The sequence below is a fragment of the Erpetoichthys calabaricus genome, chromosome 3, assembly GCF_900747795.2.
Source record: "Erpetoichthys calabaricus chromosome 3, fErpCal1.3, whole genome shotgun sequence".
Classification (NCBI taxonomy): domain Eukaryota; kingdom Metazoa; phylum Chordata; class Cladistia; order Polypteriformes; family Polypteridae; genus Erpetoichthys; species Erpetoichthys calabaricus.
The window spans coordinates 294947918-294966552 of record NC_041396.2 but is presented as its reverse complement, the minus strand read 5'-3'; the positions used below and the strand labels follow the sequence as shown (position 1 = coordinate 294966552).

Genomic DNA, 18635 nt, shown 5'->3' with positions numbered 1-18635 from the left:
TAAATAACGACCCAACAAAAACTACACAGAATAAAATAAACTATACTCTGACCAAACTCCGAAATGGTAACCGCCTGGATGTACAGAACTTTCACAAAATGAAATCTACTGATGCTAACTGCCCGGAATTTTATGGACTCCCAAAAATACACAAAACACCACTAAAATACAGACCAGTGGTTAGCCTAATAGGCGGACCATCATACAACTTGTCAAAAAGACTTTTCCAACTACTTAAACATTTAACTGACGACTCAGATTATTCCGTCAACAGCGCAGAGTCGGCATTACAGCGCTTGAAAGGCGTATCCAGCGCCGAGGACGAGATCATGGTCTCGTTTGATGTTGTATCACTATACACCATGATCCCGATCCAACTGGCCACAGAAACACTATTAATGAAACTGGATAGTGACCCCACCATAGAGACAAGAACCAAACTGTCCATCAAAGACATAATGCACCTAATATCACTTTGCCAAAAAACTCACTTATATTTCAACGGCAAGTATTACACACAGAAAGAAGGCATGCCAATGGGATCACCGTTATCTGGACTCCTAGCTGAACTGGTAATGCAACGATTTGAAAACATAGCTTTATCCCAGATTACACCCAAAATTTGGATACGCTATGTAGACGACACATTCGTCATATTAAGAAAGAACCAGCTGAATGAGTTCTACAATCATATCAATACAATATTCCCTGCAATCCAGTTCACAATGGAAAAAGAAATCAACCGACACATCAGCTTCCTGGACATTTACATCAAAAGAAATAGTGACACCACCCTGACCACAAGTGTTTACCGCAAACAATGCTACGCAGACAAGATTCTACATTTCGCCAGCAACCACCCGGTATCTCATAAACGGAGCTGTGTGAAAACCCTATTTAAACGAGTCCACACGCATTGCAATACCAAGGAAACAAAAATTAATGAGAGATGCTTTCAACTTTTCACCTCGAACGGATACTCAAAAACATTCATTAATCGGAGTCTACACAGCAGACGCCAAAGGAATCAGCATACAATCGACTTAAATCAGAACCCCCACCCCACCTGGCATTCACTCCCGTATCACCATAATGTGTCAGAAGGCACGGCACGCACCCTGACCAAGTGGGGCATCAGAATAGCACATAAACCCACGAACAATCTGCGCATGGTCCTGTTTAATGCTAAAAACAAGAAATCGACGGCCGAAACACGAAACGCAGTTTATAGTATTCCATGCAATTCTTGCTCAGCGGTATACATAGGACAAACGTCAAAAAGAATCTCAACACGTGTACAGGAACATCGCAACGCCGTCAGAAGAAAGGACGCACTATCTTTGATCTATGCACATACCAAATCGACAGGACACACATTCAATTGGGACAACGTAAAAGTAAAATTTCAGGCCAGTACAAAAAGTGTCAGAGAGTTGGCCGAGTCTTGGCTATCAGATGAAAACGCCATCAACAGACACTTGGACATAAATCCAGCATATGCCAACTTAAGAAGGACATGTACACAATAAGTAAACTATACAACCCCCCCCCAAGACCCCCCCCCGATCATATTGACGGAATCACCTCCATACACCATCTCCCCCCCCCCATGAATGTATTGCTATATATTGCCTTTGATTCTTGTAAGTCTAAGCATTAACCTCTGATTGAAAGCTCAGGAATAAAAACTATTTGATGATACGTGATTTGTTTTTTCTCCCTTCGTGGATCTCCAACGGCAAATATGCAAACCGTATCACAGACCTTCTCTTCCATATATATATATATATATATATATATATATATATATATATATATATATATATATATATATATATAAATGTCTACTGCATAAAGACCCCTACAAGCTCCTGTGTGATTGTTTAAGAGTTAGTTTTTCTTAATGGAACAGCTTCAGGAAAAAGAGTAGCGTAATCTACGAGGACTAGGATATATGTATGGCATCGAGCAGAGGGATTTGTTTGAATGGTCCTTCGATAAGGGAATAGGGGACAGTCTTCACTGTCCCTCCTAGGAATCTGACGTAACTGATACACCGGACATGAAATATAGAATTAATCCTGGCCAACATAACCTGAGTTTAATTCTCTCCAAAGTTTTGTGGGCACCCACAATGGTGCCCAGGAGCTGGGTGTGTGCTAACTCACAGATTTGCCGCTGGAAAGTCTGCGGGAAAAACAACAGTGACCTCACCTTCCCCTCGCGTTCAGCTACTCTACATAATAAATAATTTTTAATGACAAATTGGGGCCTATTAGGCATGGGAAAGTCTGTGCACTGGCCGTCAATGGAGACTACTGCATTCCTGGCAAATTTAAGAGAATCACCATTCCAACGCTCCTGTTTAAAGGAGGCTGGTGTTTGCCTAAATTGAAATTCTAGAGAGGAAAGGGGGTCAGGGATAACCCTAGTGGGCGGTGTTTCAAACTGCGCCATCTTGTTGCCGGTAGATGACATTCCCAGCTGTGAGGTCTCGGCTTCCACTCCATCACACTGGGTCACCACGTGACCTCTTTTTGCCAGCTGGTTACACATCATGGAGATAGTTTTGGGAAGAACATTTCCATTCATAGCAATGCCCAAAGAGTGTGAAGGAGTAATGTGTGTTAAACTGCTCTTATTAAAAGATCAGTCTCGCCCAAGTATCACAGAGAAAGGTGGATTTTGGAGGACCTGGATGGTTCTTATAGAGTTATCGTAACTGATCATGCAGGTGGCGGACTTATACCACTGCATCTCCCCATGAATACATTTCAGACAGGTCTCTTCATTAAGTCATTGTTGTGTCAACACATATTGGTGAGCGACAATGGAAATCTTGCTGCTGGAATCAATTAGAGCCGTTACTCTACAACCTCTTTACCACCACCATTCCAGTACAAAGACAAGACAAGGGGGTAGCAACTGCACAATACCTTCCTCCTCTCGCCCAGCTGCAATGCATGGGATCCAATTTGGAATGGTGTGCAGTGGTTTACCACATTTGAAACGATGGGGAACCAGGATGCGTTTCTCTTCTGGTTTTTGAGTGGGCTCCATCTTGTGACGGTTGGACTCGTGATGGGTCATATGTCCCATCCAGGTTTGGCAAGTGGACCTTTCTGCATGCTCATATTGGTAGGCAATGCGATGATGCTCTATTGTTTTGGCCAAGGTATCCATATTCTTATAAGGTTGGCAGCGTACAGGCTGGGCATGAAATACAATAAAGGCATTTATCAGGAGATCGCAGGAAATGACCAGGGGAGAGAACATTGCTGCGGCAGTACCTCCATGGGACAGTACAGGGTAGCCCTGTTGGGCTCCATAGGGGCCGCTGGTGGGAGCTGCAGAGCCCTTTATTGGACTTCCACCGCACCTGGGAGTGATTCCCGATAACACTGATGAGACACCTGGAGCACTCCCAGAAGCGGAATAAAAGGAGCTGCCTTACTCTCTACTGCCTTAGAGAGGAGGTGGACATAGCTTGCCAGGAGAGGAGTGGAGGCAGAACAAGGAAGAAAGAAGGAAGAAAGGAAAGAAAGGGTACACTAGAGAGAATCAAACTCCGCTTTTATTGGCCTAGGATCAATGAGGAGGTCCAACATTTCTGCATTGCAGTATGTCAGATTCCTAAGGAGGCCTGCACATCTTTGATTCCTTTTCCACTAATTGATGTCCCATTCAAATGCATAGGGGTCGACATCATAGGACCACTTGAGCCCTCAGCTAGAGTACATAATATATTCTCATCCTCATTGACATCATAGGACCCCTTGAGCCCTTTAGTTAGAGGACATAAATATATTCTCAGCCTTGTTGATTATGCTATCCGTTATCCCGAGGCTATCCCTTTGAGAGTAGCTAATTCAAAATCTATCGCATGGGAAATGGTAGGGGTCTTTGCACGAGTAGGTATACCTAAAGAAGTCCTAACAGACCAAGGGTCACCTTTTACCTCTGAGACGTTCAGGGAAGTTGCCAAGTTATTCAAAATCAAGCACTTAAAGACCGCAGTATACCATCCTAAAATTAATGGTCTCGTAGAGAGGTTCAATTAAACTCTCAAACAAATACTACGTAAGGTGGTCAGCAAGGACGGGAAGAACTGGGATCAGTTCCCCCCTTGTACTTTTTGCCTATCGGGAAGTGCCTCAGACCTCTTCAGGCTCCTCCCCTTTTCAATTACTGTATGGACACCAACCCCAAGGAATATTGAACATCCTAAAAGAAGGATGGGAGGAAGAGGCCCTCCCTTCCATTAACATCTGGAGTATATCACTCAATTATGCAACAGATTTGCAAAAATGAGGCCTATATTAAAAGAGCATATGGAAAAGGCTCAAGCAGCGCACAATCGTGGGACAGTACCGCCCCGGAGACAGTGTCATGGTACTCATGCCCACCTCACATTCTAAATTAATGGCCCATTGACAGGGCCCATAGAAGGTTAAGGAGTGGAAAGGGCTTGTGGAACATTTGGTGAAATAACCAAATCGTGGACCGAGCAAACGGATCTATGACCTGCTGAAGCAATGGAGGGACAGGGAACCTGATATTTACTCCGGCTAGCACTGTTTTCTTTTTGCCTATAAAAATAACCTTAACTTCAGCCCTAATTTGACACCCCAAAAGAAACAGGAGCTAGAAGAGGTAATCCTGTCCATCCTTGAGGTGGTAAGCAAAAAACCTGGCCGGACCTCACCGATTCAACATGATGTCATAACAGACCCCGGGGTAATCATTCGGGAGCGGACTTACTGCCTACCAGAGGCAAAACGAGCTTAAGTGGAACATGAGATCAAACGCATGCTGGAACTAGGCGTAACTGAGGAAAATCATAGTCCCTGATCCTGTCTGATCATTTTGGTCCCTAATCTCGATGGAAGTTGGAGGTTCTGCGATGGCTTTCATCTCATTAATCTAGTCTCTCAATTTGATGCTTATCCAATGCCGAGTGTGGACGACATCCTTGAGCAACTCGGAAAGGCAAAGTCTTTGACCACACCTGACATGACCAAGGGGTACTGGCAGGTTCCTTTAGCGGATTCTGCAATGGTCAAGACAGCATTTAGCACCCCTACATGATACTGGCAATACCGGGTTCTTCCATTTGGATGTCATGGGGCACCTGTACCAGCATCTGATGGATAAAGCGCTATGGCCCCACAATTCATATAGTGCTGCCTACCTGTGTGATGTAGTCATCTATTCCGACACATGGAAGAAACACCTAGAGCAGGTTCAGGCTGTGGTACTGACACTTAGTAAAGCCGGCCTTTGTATTAATCCTAAGAAATGTTTCTTTGGATTGCGCAAGGCCAAGTATATAGGCTACCTGGTGCGTGGTGGTGTAGTCAAACCGCAGTGTTCCAAAGCAGATCCCATATTGAAATGGCCCCGTCCGAAAAACCAAGCGGCATGTCCAAGCCTTTCTTGGTTTGGCCGGGTTCTACTGCCAGTTTCCACCCTGGTTCTCAGAGTGAGCGGCACCCTTGATGGATCTAACAAAGAAATGGGCCCCTAACAACGTGGCATTGGATGATAAAGCAGATGCTGCATTTCGTGACCTAAAGCAAGCCCTCACATCGACACATGTTTTAATGGCTCCTAACTTTTCTCTGTCTTTTATCTTCCAGAATGACGCTTCAGACACAGGACTGGGTGCTGTGCTGAGCTAAAGCGTCGATGGTGTCAAACAAACCATCATGTTCCTGAGATGGAAACTGCTGGACCATGAAACCAGGTATACAGTGGTGGAACGGGAAGCCTTGGTGATCAAATGGGCAGTAACACAACTGAAGTATTACCTGTTGGCCTGTGAGTTTACCCTGGTCACTGATCATGCTGCTTTCCAGTGGATGGCAGTGCACAAAGAGTCTAACACATGCGTCACTCATTGCTTTTAAGTTTTCTGCCATTTATTGTCGAGGCTCTCTCCTGGCCAATGCCGATGCTCTTTCTTGGGTTTATAACCTATCGGTTTGGGCCACCCAACAAAACGCGTCTGGGCTGGGGTGGGGAGGGGGGCGTTTCACACATGTGCTCATGGGGGACAGTTTACAGATTCAAATACTAACTAAAAAGATTACAATATGCAAGATTTCGAAGGGGCCTGAGTTGCCTCAAAAGCTTGCATATCATAATCTTTTTAATTAGCCAATAAAAGGTGTCATTTTGCATGACTTTTCACTACATTCATACTGGCTAACACAGTACAACACCCTAGTACTTCAGGTTCAAAAACTGATATTCGTAAGCCAGACTGGGAGTTGACGCTCTCACTTAATCACTCTCCTCTTGTTCCTTTGCAGTTCACCCAAAGACCTGGCCCCTTGATGATATCACCTGCGGTCCACCCACTGTTGACATCACTTTTTGCCATACCCAGAATCCAACATTCCGCCACATCAGTTCCTGTTCCAGCCATCCAGATTCCACCTCTTCCTTCTGTCCACCATATTTAAGCTCAGTTGTTTACCTGTTTGCCAATTCCATTTTGAACTCTGCCTGTAAAGATGTGTTTTCTTTATCTTTGCAGTATACAGGGTGGCCATTTACAAACCTTTTTCTTTCTGCTGTCTGCTTTTTACCACTACCCCACTCCCAGGGGCACACTTCACGCTCTCCACTTCGCGTCTCTGCCGCTCGTGTTGTGAAGGGTGGGTGGGGGTTTGGCTGAACATACGCTAAGGAGAGGTGGACTGATCAGCTGCTGGCAGTCTGCTAGCTGCTACCGAGCTGTGTGTTCTTCTTGTCATGCTGCGCATCGATCATTTAAAAGCCTCTACAGCAACTGTCCTCTTGTCTCACTTTCTTGTCTTGTGGGACGTTAAAATGTCTACGAGAAATTGTTTGTAAGTAGGGCATGACGTGCAAGAAGTCTAACGGGACTTCAAAGTATCTCCCCGAGATGATCACATCTCGACCCCAAATTTTTTTTATATAATATATATATATATATATACACACTAGGGGGTTTGTCCCCTGCTCGCTTCGCTCACCAACCCCCCCGGCCTATGCTAAGTGTTAGCCACTTTGCGTCTCTGCCGCTCGTGTTTTGAAGAGGGGGGCTGAACGCACCCCAAGGAGACGCGATCGCTCCTCCGAAACCCCCTCTTAGACGGTGATAAAATGGGAAACACCTTTTTTTTTTTTACCTCCTCTTTTCTCGATCTGCTGCTGCTGTGCCGTGTGATCTGCAATTTGCATGGCACTTCGAACATTTAAAAGCCTGTACAGCAGCTGTCCTACTCTTTGTCTTATTTCCGGCCCCGGCCGTGGTTAAATCTCTAGTCTCGTCTCGTGGCATGTGAGTTCTTGTTATTTTTTAGTTTATCATTTAAAAATGGAATAAGAATCTGAAAATCTAACAACATCATATTAAAGTTTGATAAATTCTGAAAAGAATGATACCAAACATATGTAGGTTTTAAAATAAGCTCGATTTAAAGAGTGACAAAAAATGGGACATAAAAACATCACATAAAATCGTTGCACAAAATCGTTGCACTTTTAGGCTTAGGATTTTATATATAGAGAATAGATATATATATATATATATATATATATATATATATATATATATATATATATATATATATCACTTCATGCAGTATTAAAAATGAATATCTAAGATAATGAATGCATTTAAGCCATTGACAAGACAGTCTTCATCACTTTGTTCAAAGCCGCTAAAATCCATACACTGCACACTACTGTCTCAACCTAGACCATCCAAACTACACCCAGGTCAAAAACTGAATGGTCATCCACCAGCCTTGCTAGGTCATACTGTATGGTTTAGGAAAATCATATTGGGAGAAATGGTTTGCTTGTTTGTCAAATAACTTTGGATTTGAAATTACTCCAAATCCTTCAACAGCATCATATGGAGTAATAATAGACGTGACATTATTATGTCACAAAAAAATCAATTGGGATGGCTTACACAAATTGTGAATTTCCCCTTGGGATTAATAAAGTATCTATCTATCTATCTATCTATCTATCTATCTATCTATCTATCTATCTATCTATCTATCTATCTATCTATCTATCTATCTATCTATCTATCTATCTATCTATCTATCTATCTATCTATCTATCTATCTATCTATCTAACACTACACTGCTGACGTCTTTTCTTACACAAATGAATGATCCCACACCCACTTTGAAAAAGTGAAAGGGAAAAGATATCTTATTAAACTTAAAATTAGACACAAAATTGACAATGAATGCTCCAAAGGTTTTTTGAGTTTATAAATTCTGTTCTAAAAAATCCACTGGGTCTCCCTTAAGTGTCCTCCTATTTCAGTAAATATGAGAGACAACTTTATGTTGGGGTTTCCAATCATACAGTTAATCGAATTTAGAAGGTGACAGGTGTTACGATATGACTGAATCCAAAACATACATGAATGGGATACTGTATTACATACAAGACTGATCTGTGTCTTGCAAATTGTAATGACATTTACAAAATCAGTAATGACAATAAAATGAATGCAGCAGAAGCTCCACAAATTCTGCGATCACATAACCTGGGTGGCCTCTGCATGTCTGCTTTTCTTTGATGGCTGATGTCTAACTGGATATATATCATGGCTACAGACAATAATCTCGAAATGCAGTTGGCAAAACACTAAAACTGAAGAAATGTGTAAAAGCCCATTTGTGGAACGTGTAGAGGCAGGCAACGAAAGTGGGTGGAGGGACTAGTTTACAGGAATATTTTACATAAAGCTACACTCTGTCTTCTCACCGCTCTTTTTATCTGTGCTCTCATAACCTTTACAGGCCAATAGTTTTAGTTCTAACCATGCCTGCATCTCCTCAAAAACATGGAATTAACAAAGACGTAGAAGCCTCCATACTTCTGGGCCTTTCAACTGAGAACCAGTTTGTGTAGACTGGCAAGAGCAGAGACCCTGCCTAAGGTGGAGTACCTTGTTTGTTCTATTCCATGCCTCCGCCAAGTGTCGCAGCAATGCAGGTCTGCAAGCGTGTGTCACGCCCAGTCCGAGAAGCTGATATCCCTGATGGACTGTTCAGCAACAGTCTTTCTAATTCCAAACAGAGGCGTGGCGGATAGTTTTCACTGCAGCACTGAGCCAGAAGTTAAACAAGGCCTTTGCTGTCTGTCTTTTGGTCTCTTTCTCCCCTCTCTCTCTTTCACTCTGTATACACAATATACAGGTATCTCATGTGTGTTTTCTAGTCTGTTATATTAACTGTTAAATTAAGAGAAAAGTCATAAAAAATGTTCAGGCCAGGACATTAAATAAAGTGAGAAGGAGTTCAAAATGTGGGGGAAATGACACAAAGCAAGAGGGATGGGTTGGGCTGCATTGTTTGTTGAGCAGCTGGCTTTTATCTCTCACTCTTGTCAGTTTACCTGAAGACAAAGGTGGGCTTTTTTGTATTTATCAGTCCTGCCCCCAACGAAACCCTGAGGTATTGCTCCATTCTCCTGTTTTTAAGATAAAGTTTGCAGTTGTGTGCAAGCCTGTTATTGGATTAAACAGATTAAGACAATAGAAGCACCAAGGACTGATGACGTTGTGCTTAGACATGTCGCTTAAAGATGTCATCACTCTGATTATTCTACAGTGACATATTTTAATAAAAATTACTGATTTGTATGTGCAGAGAGTAAGGTTGGGTTATGCAGTGAAATATTTTAAAAGAACATTATAGTGTTCCTAGCAAATGATCTTTCTTTATATTTTATTGAGCACCTTTCTACTGTAAGAAACATTAAAAGACACTTTACAGTGAGCTACAGTACAATTAAAAAAGTTTCTGAAACCCGCTTGATCCAATTTAGGGTCATGGGAGCCTATCTCAGCACCACTGGGCATGGCAGGAAACCTTTGTGGGCAGGGTGCCAGGCCATCATAGCACCTACTCATTCATACAACCACAAAGGGAGTATTTTGGAATCACCAGGCAAGCTGATCATAGTTTTCATATTGTTTTATAATTGCTATGCTATTAAGTTAACAAACTGATACAAACTACTTTATCGATATCCATTTAATAGTGAACACCTCACCTGCAGAGCTGTGATAAGCGTTAACATATGAACGATTACTATTTGGAGCACAGGCAGGTTAAATGACTTGTTCAGGGTCACATAGTGAACATGCAGCCATGAGGTTTAATTTCCATCTGGCCAAAGCCTTGTAATAATATTGTGTATTTCCTTAATATTATCTGACTTTTCATTAATGTGTGGTAGAGCAATACCAGGGAGAGTACTATATAATAATAAACAGAAATTAACTGAATTATTATGCTTATCTGCCATCTCACCTCTGTGTTTGTATGGGCCTACCACCAGACACTGTCACAGATTTCATAAACTGAATGTGTGAGGATGTCTGGGTGAGTGTGCTGCATGACAGACTGAAGTCCTATTTGTTTAAGGTTCCTGCATTGCACCAGTATACCCACAGCCATGCAATGGAAAAGAACGTTGAGAAAGAAGACTGATGGCCTGACTTTCTCTGCAGCAGTTTCATTGGCATGTGGTATTTAGAGTCAGGTACCCGCTCTATAGGTACAACTATATAAACTGCAGCTGTTCTGCTAAAAAGATCATGCCGGTCCTGAGCCCCTTTTAATGGTCGCCTTCAGGTTTCTCTGCAGGGTTGAGAGCTCCTTACACTGCACACTAGATAAGTATTTTTAATATCTGCCTGCTGCTGAAGTGACTCTGTCAAAGAGAAGACGTTGCCTTTTCTTTATGTCATACTGACACTGTGCAGCTTCTTTCTCCTTCCCATCATCCATTTCCCAGGTGTGACTCACTCTTGACTTTCTGTTTTTGTTAAAAAAAAAAGTACAAATCCTTTAGGAGAGATGTCAAAACTAGAAAGTAAAGGAAAAATGCAACTTGATTGCCTGTGTTTTACAATCCCAATGACATCCCAGGAGGCTTGGAAAGCAGAGGCTCTCCAGCCCTGAGACATTATGTATGAAGAAACCCACAAGTCAGGACTGGTTAGTCAGGCTTATCCACACAAGAAGCAAACTAAGAAATGTCTTACTTGGCTATTTTGTTCTGTGATTTACCTTTCTGTGAAGGACTAAGATCAAAAACACAATAGGAAATTATCCTTTTTAATGTATGACTCGCAAGTGTGTAAATTTCAGAGTCAACAGCTTTCTTTACTTGAAAGGGATCAAACTCCTGTTCAGTAAAATGACTTCACTGCACATCCCAAGAATGTGCATTAGATAAACGGGTGACTCTGAATTGTCCTCTGGGTAATGTGGGTGCGTGAATGAGCTGACAATGCGCCCAGTGCTGCTGGGGTCGACTCCTGCCTTCTGTGATCCTGAACTGATGACATGGGGTGAAGAACGTTATGTTATGATAAAATACAACACAAAGCAAGTTCTGCTCATGTCTGTCTTTTCCTTCTACACTTCCAGAGCTGTGCATGTTGAGCTAACTGGCAACTCTAAATTCTGTGAGTGGGCTCTATTATTGACACCCCCACCCCGTAGTTTATGTTGTCAGGATAGACAGAATTAACTAAAATGGTCACAAAGATCTGGGAGCTGTGGCAGAGTTCCTTGGGGGTCCAGTACAGAGATTTATTTCTGAATCCACTAGGAGCTGCCTCTTCTCTCCAGCAATGAAACAGCAGACACCTATGCCCTCCCCACATCAGCCACCACTCTGACTTTGCTCTCTCCCTGGTAGACTGCCATTTGCTTGGGTGTGTCGCGGCTTATCAGTTTACACCTCTTACACCACTCTGATACCTACTCATTCAGATGGGAGGGTCCAGAGCAGGGCAAGGCAGTAGGAGGGGTAGGCCCGCCTTCTGGAATGGGCAGAACTAAGCTATAAAAGAGCTCACCTCTGTAGGCATCACAGAGGGACTGACACTCCTTCTTGGACTGCGGACTGCTCTTGGCCAGAATCTTTCTCACAGCTTGCTCTAGCCTCAGTTCTTTTTTACTTTGCTTGCACCAATTAGATTAGACTGACTAGTGAAAGGCAAAAATGAGACAGAGCATGACCACCTCTAGTATGAGGAGCGGTGGATTACAAAGAACGGCTCAATCAATGATTGTGCCAAGTAGCAGGCAAAGAATGAGCTACGTGTCCATGTCCAGGGCAGCTCCTGTTAGCAGTTCATTCTCAAGTTCCAGCAGCTATATGGGTGGTGGTGGCTTTGGTGGTGGTGGTGGTGGTGGCTTTGGTGGTGGTGGCGGCGGCGGCTATGGGGGTGGAATGGGATTATCACTTGGTGGTGGTGGTGGAGGAGGAGGATTCAGTAGCCTTGGTGGTGGATATGGTGGCGGATATGGTGGACTCGGTGGCGGTGGATTTGGTGGTGGATTTGGCGGTGGAATGGCTCCACCAATGCCAATCACAGCAGTCACCGTTAACCAGAGTTTACTGGCCCCTCTCAACCTGGAAATTGATCCCAACATTCAGCAAGTCCGAGCCCAAGAAAAGGAGCAGATCAAGACCCTCAACAATCGCTTTGCCTCCTTCATTGACAAGGTAAGTCTAGCCATTTAATAAATTCAGTCAGGGTGTGATAAGGATAAGCACTTATAAAGACAGAGGAAAAGAAATCTTTTAGGTTAACAAAGCAAGATTTTGAAATGCAGAGTTTGCAATATGAACATTTAACCAAACCACTAAAGCTCAAGAAATGCACTTTACTGGCATTTGTTGCCAAACTTTATCTGTTGGGAATATTTCTAGTTGTGCAGGTTTTGAAATGTTGGGAAGGCAAACGTCAGGTTATTTGCACGTTAAATTTGAATGGCAGTAGGAAATGAAGCACACTGCAAAGATGGCGTTTAACTTTTCTTTGTTTTAAAATGATTTTTTTAAATAATGCATTGTGATGTTAAAATATATTTGAACAGAACTGGTGTGCAAATTCCACAGAGATTTGTTAGTGGAACAGCATGTTTGGTTTAATTGTTGAGGACTGGTTGTTCTTCTTAGCAGGCTGAAAGAAGACAGCAGTATAACTCAAACATTGTAAAAGCACAATGGTTACTTCTGTCTGAATGGCTCCTGTGGCTGCAATGCTGGTGTTTATTATAAATGTCACCCATAGTCATAGCCTTGGGCTGACTTCAATGGCGAAACACCCTTCTTTACATCAAGGAGCCACTGGGAATAACCCAAATGGGCTTTAGTCAGTCTTTGTTTCATAACTGAGAGACCACTTAACACATTAAAACTATTTTTTCCTGTTAGCAAAGACAAGATTCTTATTTAAGGTCACACAAAAGCTGGGAGTCAAACTCAGATTTAAGACCAAAATCATTCAAGTTAAACTGCTCAGCTACTGGAGAATGTTGCCGAATCACTAAAGTCAATTCATTCTGTTTGCTGTCTGAATCAGACTTTCATGGGAGTTGCATTTCAGTTTGGTTTTGCTCAAGAAGGGATACAGCGTCAGATTAGGGGGGCGCTGCAGCAAACTCCCCCCATGTTCTGCTGCTGCCAATGACAATGTAAAGTACCTCTTCTGAGTTCCTCCAGCTATGAGGTAAAATTTGCTGTTGGTTGCACACAGGGACTCTAACATATTTAGGCAACGTGCATGAAATTATAGTTCCATGTAAATAAACAACATTATTATCCTGTACAGCAAAAACTGGAATTACAGGGGAAAACATTGGGTACAATCTGAGTCACATTATAAAGTTAACAGAGTCTTGAACCAACACTAATATGTAATCTAAGTGGAGTCAATTCATTTGTTTTACTTGCCATTGAAAAGAATTAACATAATGAGTGCTGACGTATAAAAAGGGTCTACTTGTCCTGCTACACCCTTCTGCTAACCAGTGACACCTAAAGAAGGTGTGGGGACTAAATCAGCTAAGGCGTGGCTTTCAATGGCAGTGCTTTACAATGAGAGAGCTGCAAAGATGAGGAGAATCAAGATGGCGCTACTGTGATGTTCAATGCACACCAGTATAAAGAAAGGATAAAAGCTGTTCAACACTGTATTATCAAAATGTAACCTGGAAACCTTACGAAGATATTAGCACACTTCATTAATATGTTAATGCTCAGTCCACTCAGCCTCTTGTCTCTTATTTGCACCTACCTGCAGGTCCGCTTCCTGGAGCAGCAGAACAAGATGCTGGAGACCAAATGGAACCTCCTGCAAGAGCAAAGTGGTAGTGGTCCAGGTGGTGCAAGATCCAATATTGAACCCATGTTTGAAGCCTACATTGCCAATCTGCGTCGGCAACTGGACGGCTTGAACAATGAGAAAATTAAACTGGAAAGTGATTTGAAAAACATGCAAGGCTTGGTGGAAGACTTCAAGAACAAGTGAGTTCAAGAAAATAAGGCATTTAAAATAAGGCAGGGGCTGCTGAATGTGAAAATGCTGGTTGAGTAGCTTGATTATAAAGGGTTAACAACAAAAACAGAACGTATTGTACTCCGGTATGAAGCTACATGAGTGTGCAGCAGGGTTACAACAGAAATGAAACTAATGAGTGAAAGCAGGAGGAAGTAGCTGCACAACTACACACAGCCCTCTGGTGGCAGAAGAAGGAAGTGTAGCTGACACCACAGACTGCCATTCTGGTTAATGCATTTGTGAGACCATCTGAATCCCCCTAAAAACAGTTTTGTAAATCAATGTATTGATTTGTGAATCTAAATCGGGCCCAGTGCAGGGTTTCCATGGGTAAGCTCTACAATTGCTGGCTTCTGCCATGCACACCCAGTGCTGCAAAGACTGTCTCCAGCCTTGAAAGCCCAAAATGAGCAGATATTAAGGTGAATGTTATGTTCTGTATAAAAAAATAATACAAAAAACTTATGTAACTCTGTCTGAGTAGTTTAACCTACTATAGTGCTATAGATATATGAAATGATAGATAAACGAAATACACTTGCAAAGTCCCCTGGAACAGGGTTCGGTGGGGAAAGAAATGATTCAAAAACTGTTTTATGAATTATTTCAATTCAATTTATTTATCTGTTCATGGAATTCAGGCCAATATCACTTGAATAAGATTGCAGCTATAATGAGATTACAGACATAATTACAGCATGCAATTACTATTATTTAGTATTATTATTATTATTATTACAAAAGAATAAAGAGGGAAAATGAAAACTACTGTTAAAAAGTACATTACAATACATTACTATGCAAAGGGCAAATGTCAGTAAAACTGAAAGTGTAATGTGCCAGCTGCAGATTCATAAGAGTCTTCACCCAATGTGTAATATTAGGGGTTTAGTGGCACACAGGGAAGAGTATCTGAGAAGAAAAACAAGACATAATCATTCAGCAGTCGTGTTAGGTAGAAAAAATATAATTCACCTGAATGTAAGTATGTTTACAACGGGAGAATAACTCGGGACACCTTGGGATGCTGCTGGAAGAGGTGCTGGTGAGGCCAGCAGGGGGCGCTTAGCTTGTGGCTCGTGTGTGGATCCCAATGCCCCAGTGCAGTGACGGGGGACATGGTGATGTAGAAATGGCTCTGTCCATCAGATGACACTTTAAAGCTAAGGCCCTGACTCTATGTGGTCATTAAAGATCCCTGGACATCTTTTGATCAGTGTAGAGTATTCCCGATGTCCTGGATAAAATGCCCACCACGGCTTGACCACTGTGGCACACTAATCATGCTCTGTCTCTAACAGTCTCTTTCTTTCAGCCCTACACTGCTAAATAGCTAATGTATAGGGAGACTACTAGCATACAATGGCTACAGTCAAATCATCATGGTGGATGCTGCACAATGCAGGTGGCTGAGGTGGTTCCCTTCTGTCTTATGTAAAGCACTCAGAGTAGTGAAAAAACAGCTGCATAGATGAAAATTATGATTATCATTATTATCCATCCATCCATTATCCAACCCGCTATATCCTAACTATAGGATCACGGGAGTGTGCTGGAGCCAATCCCAGCCAACACAGGGCGCAAGGCAGGAAACAATCCCTGGGCAGGGTGCCAGCCCACCGCAGGGCGCGCACACACACACACACACCAAGCACACATTAGGGTCAATTTAGAATCGCCAATCCACCTAACCTGCATGTCTTTGGAATGTGGGAGGAAACCGGAGCACCAGGAGGAAACCCACACAGACACGGGGAGAACATGCAAACTCCACATAGGGAGGATCCGGGAAGCGAACCTGGGTCTCCTAACTGCAAGGCAGCAGCGCTACCCACTGCACCACTGTGCCTATCATTATTATTATTATTAGAGTTTAACCAGCATATCGTCACCTTCATGCTTGATCACAGCTCCAGGGACCAGACTTTGATTGTTGCTGCCACTACTTGATTAGTTTGCATGTTCTTCCTTTGCCCCCATGGGTCACGTATGGGTAGTATAGTGAACCCTCATGTCCCCAAAGTAATGCCCATGAGGTTAACCGTTGACGCTAATTTGGCCAGTCAGTGTAGGTGTGGAGGTGTACATGGCTGTGCCCTTTGATGAACTGCCATCCCACCTGGATTTGAATCCTGCCTGTTACCTTGATAGGCTCTGGCTGCCCACAATTGGGTAACGGAAACAGCAGGTTTAGAAAATCAATAAGTACATGGATGGCCTCAAAGCTCTTAAATAAATGATACCAAAGTCAAGTAACTAATGTCACCAAAAACTGCAACAATTACTCACGAGCATTCCTATTTCAATTATAAACTGAACAAGACCAATTATTAAACTGCTGTGATGTTTTAAATATTATTTTCTTGGAAGATATAAATATACTTCATTCATTCATGTTTTTTCTGCTTCATTCCACTCAGGGTCACGGGAAACTGAGATAAACCAATCAATTTTAAATGTGGCCGACTATAAATACAAAACAAACAAGACCGTTATCAGACGCTGGGCACTTATTCAGGCAATGGCAAACTGACAAAATACTTTGATTTTTACTCAGGTATGAAGATGAAATCAACAAAAGGGCTGCAGTGGAAAATGATTTTGTCCTGCTGAAAAAGGTACAAATATGCATTTTTACAATTAAAATATAATTCAGATATTTGTGAATCCTTTTAAATAGCATAGGACCAAGGAATGTGTTAAAATTACATTCAGAAAAATGGTGCATGCCACTCAAATTTGGGTAATAATGACAGCTGATGCCAACTGAACAGTCCACATTTGCAGTGCTCACTTGCCCTTTCTTGTCTCTAGGATGTTGATGGTGCTTACATGAACAAGGTTGAACTGGAGGCCAAGGTCGAGGCACTTCAAGATGAGATTAACTTCTTGCGTGCCCTCTACGATGCGGTAATCTTCTTAATTGTCACAATGATATGACATAATTGAACACTTAGACATCACAAGTTGCTAATGTTTCCTCTGGTTTGTAATCACAGGAGCTCAATGAATTACAGAATCAGGTTAAAGACACCTCAGTGATTTTAGAGATGGACAACAGTCGCAATCTCGATCTGAACGCCATCGTGGCAGAAGTGCGCGCTCAGTATGAAGACATTGCCAACCGTAGCCGAGCAGAGGCTGAGAACTGGTACAAGCAGAAGGTAAGCAAAAGAGAAATGTGCCGTATTATTATTAGACCCGGACATGACAGAACAGTAGAGAAAGGGATTCACATACCAACACATAGACATCTGAGGACTTTTACTGTTTTTATAGTATGAGGAGATGGCAACGTCAGCTGGAAAACACGGTGATGACCTGAAAAACACCAAATCTGAAATATCAGAACTGAACCGTTTGATCAACCGACTGACAGCTGAAATTGAAGCACTCAAGGGACAGGTAAGCCATTAACTTCTCATTCTCTTGTCATTAGTTACAGAAACAAACTGCACTGAACATCCTGATTTTATCATCACAACAGTTCAACTGTTCTACCATTTTATATCAACTTGTATAACTCACAGAAAGGTTTTCTTTTTGTGTCCTGATGCCTTCTGGCTAAGAATCACAGTTTATATGATTATCAAGTATAGTCCAAAACTCCACTTCATAATGTTTACCAATTCAAACATCGTTAAATTGTTTATTTCCTTGCAGAGAGCGAACTTGGAGACGGCAATCGCTGAAGCAGAGGAACGTGGGGAGCTGGCAGTGAAAGATGCAAAGGCCCGCATCGCTGATCTGGAGGCCGCCTTGCAGAAAGCCAAACAAGATATGGCCCTGCAGGTCCGTGAATACCAGGAGCTGATGAATGTCAAGCTGGCCCTGGACATTGAGATCGCCACCTACAGGAAACTACTGGAAGGCGAGGAGAGCAGGTATGAGAGTAACTCACCTGTCACTGTGGAGAGAAATCCACACGGTATTTTTAGTGAGACAACAGCCATGAAAGTAGTGACAAGTAATTTAAAATAGACATGAAAATATTTGTTTATGTTGTTCAATTTCTTTGGATTGTGTTATCTTTATTCATTTATAACCAAGATAAAATCAGAAAACATTAAGATTGTAATATTGAGGCCTAAATCAACCTGTTTTTCTGCCAGGCTCAGTTCAGGAGGAGGTGCAGTCACGGCTGTCCACGTGCAGTCATCTTCTACTAGCGCTTCATCTGGTAAGCAGAAGAGTTCAATGAATTTGTTTTTCTTTTTTGAGTACATTATCTTAATTATTTTAGTGAATACTGGAAGAAACATG

The 18635-nt window shown here is 42.3% G+C and overlaps 1 protein-coding gene across 4 annotated transcripts in view; it reads left to right on the top strand.

Moving 5' to 3' along the window:
- Positions 1-11883: 11883 nt before the first annotated feature.
- Positions 11884-18635, top strand: part of LOC114649108 (keratin, type II cytoskeletal 8-like) — a 41894-nt gene continuing 35142 nt past the window's right edge. For 3 of the 4 annotated variants that reach the window (XM_051925039.1, XM_051925037.1, XM_051925038.1), the window contains exons 1-8: positions 11887-12532; positions 14115-14338; positions 16930-16990; positions 17187-17282; positions 17372-17536; positions 17652-17777; positions 18036-18256; positions 18485-18552. In XM_051925039.1, the coding sequence (XP_051780999.1) occupies positions 12026-12532; positions 14115-14338; positions 16930-16990; positions 17187-17282; positions 17372-17536; positions 17652-17777; positions 18036-18256; positions 18485-18552 (1468 nt within the window). In that variant the 5' untranslated portion in view covers positions 11887-12025. Of the gene's footprint in view, positions 12533-14114; positions 14339-16929; positions 16991-17186; positions 17283-17371; positions 17537-17651; positions 17778-18035; positions 18257-18484; positions 18553-18635 lie in introns of all 4 variants that reach the window. The other variant, XM_028798542.2, reaches the window with a different exon arrangement.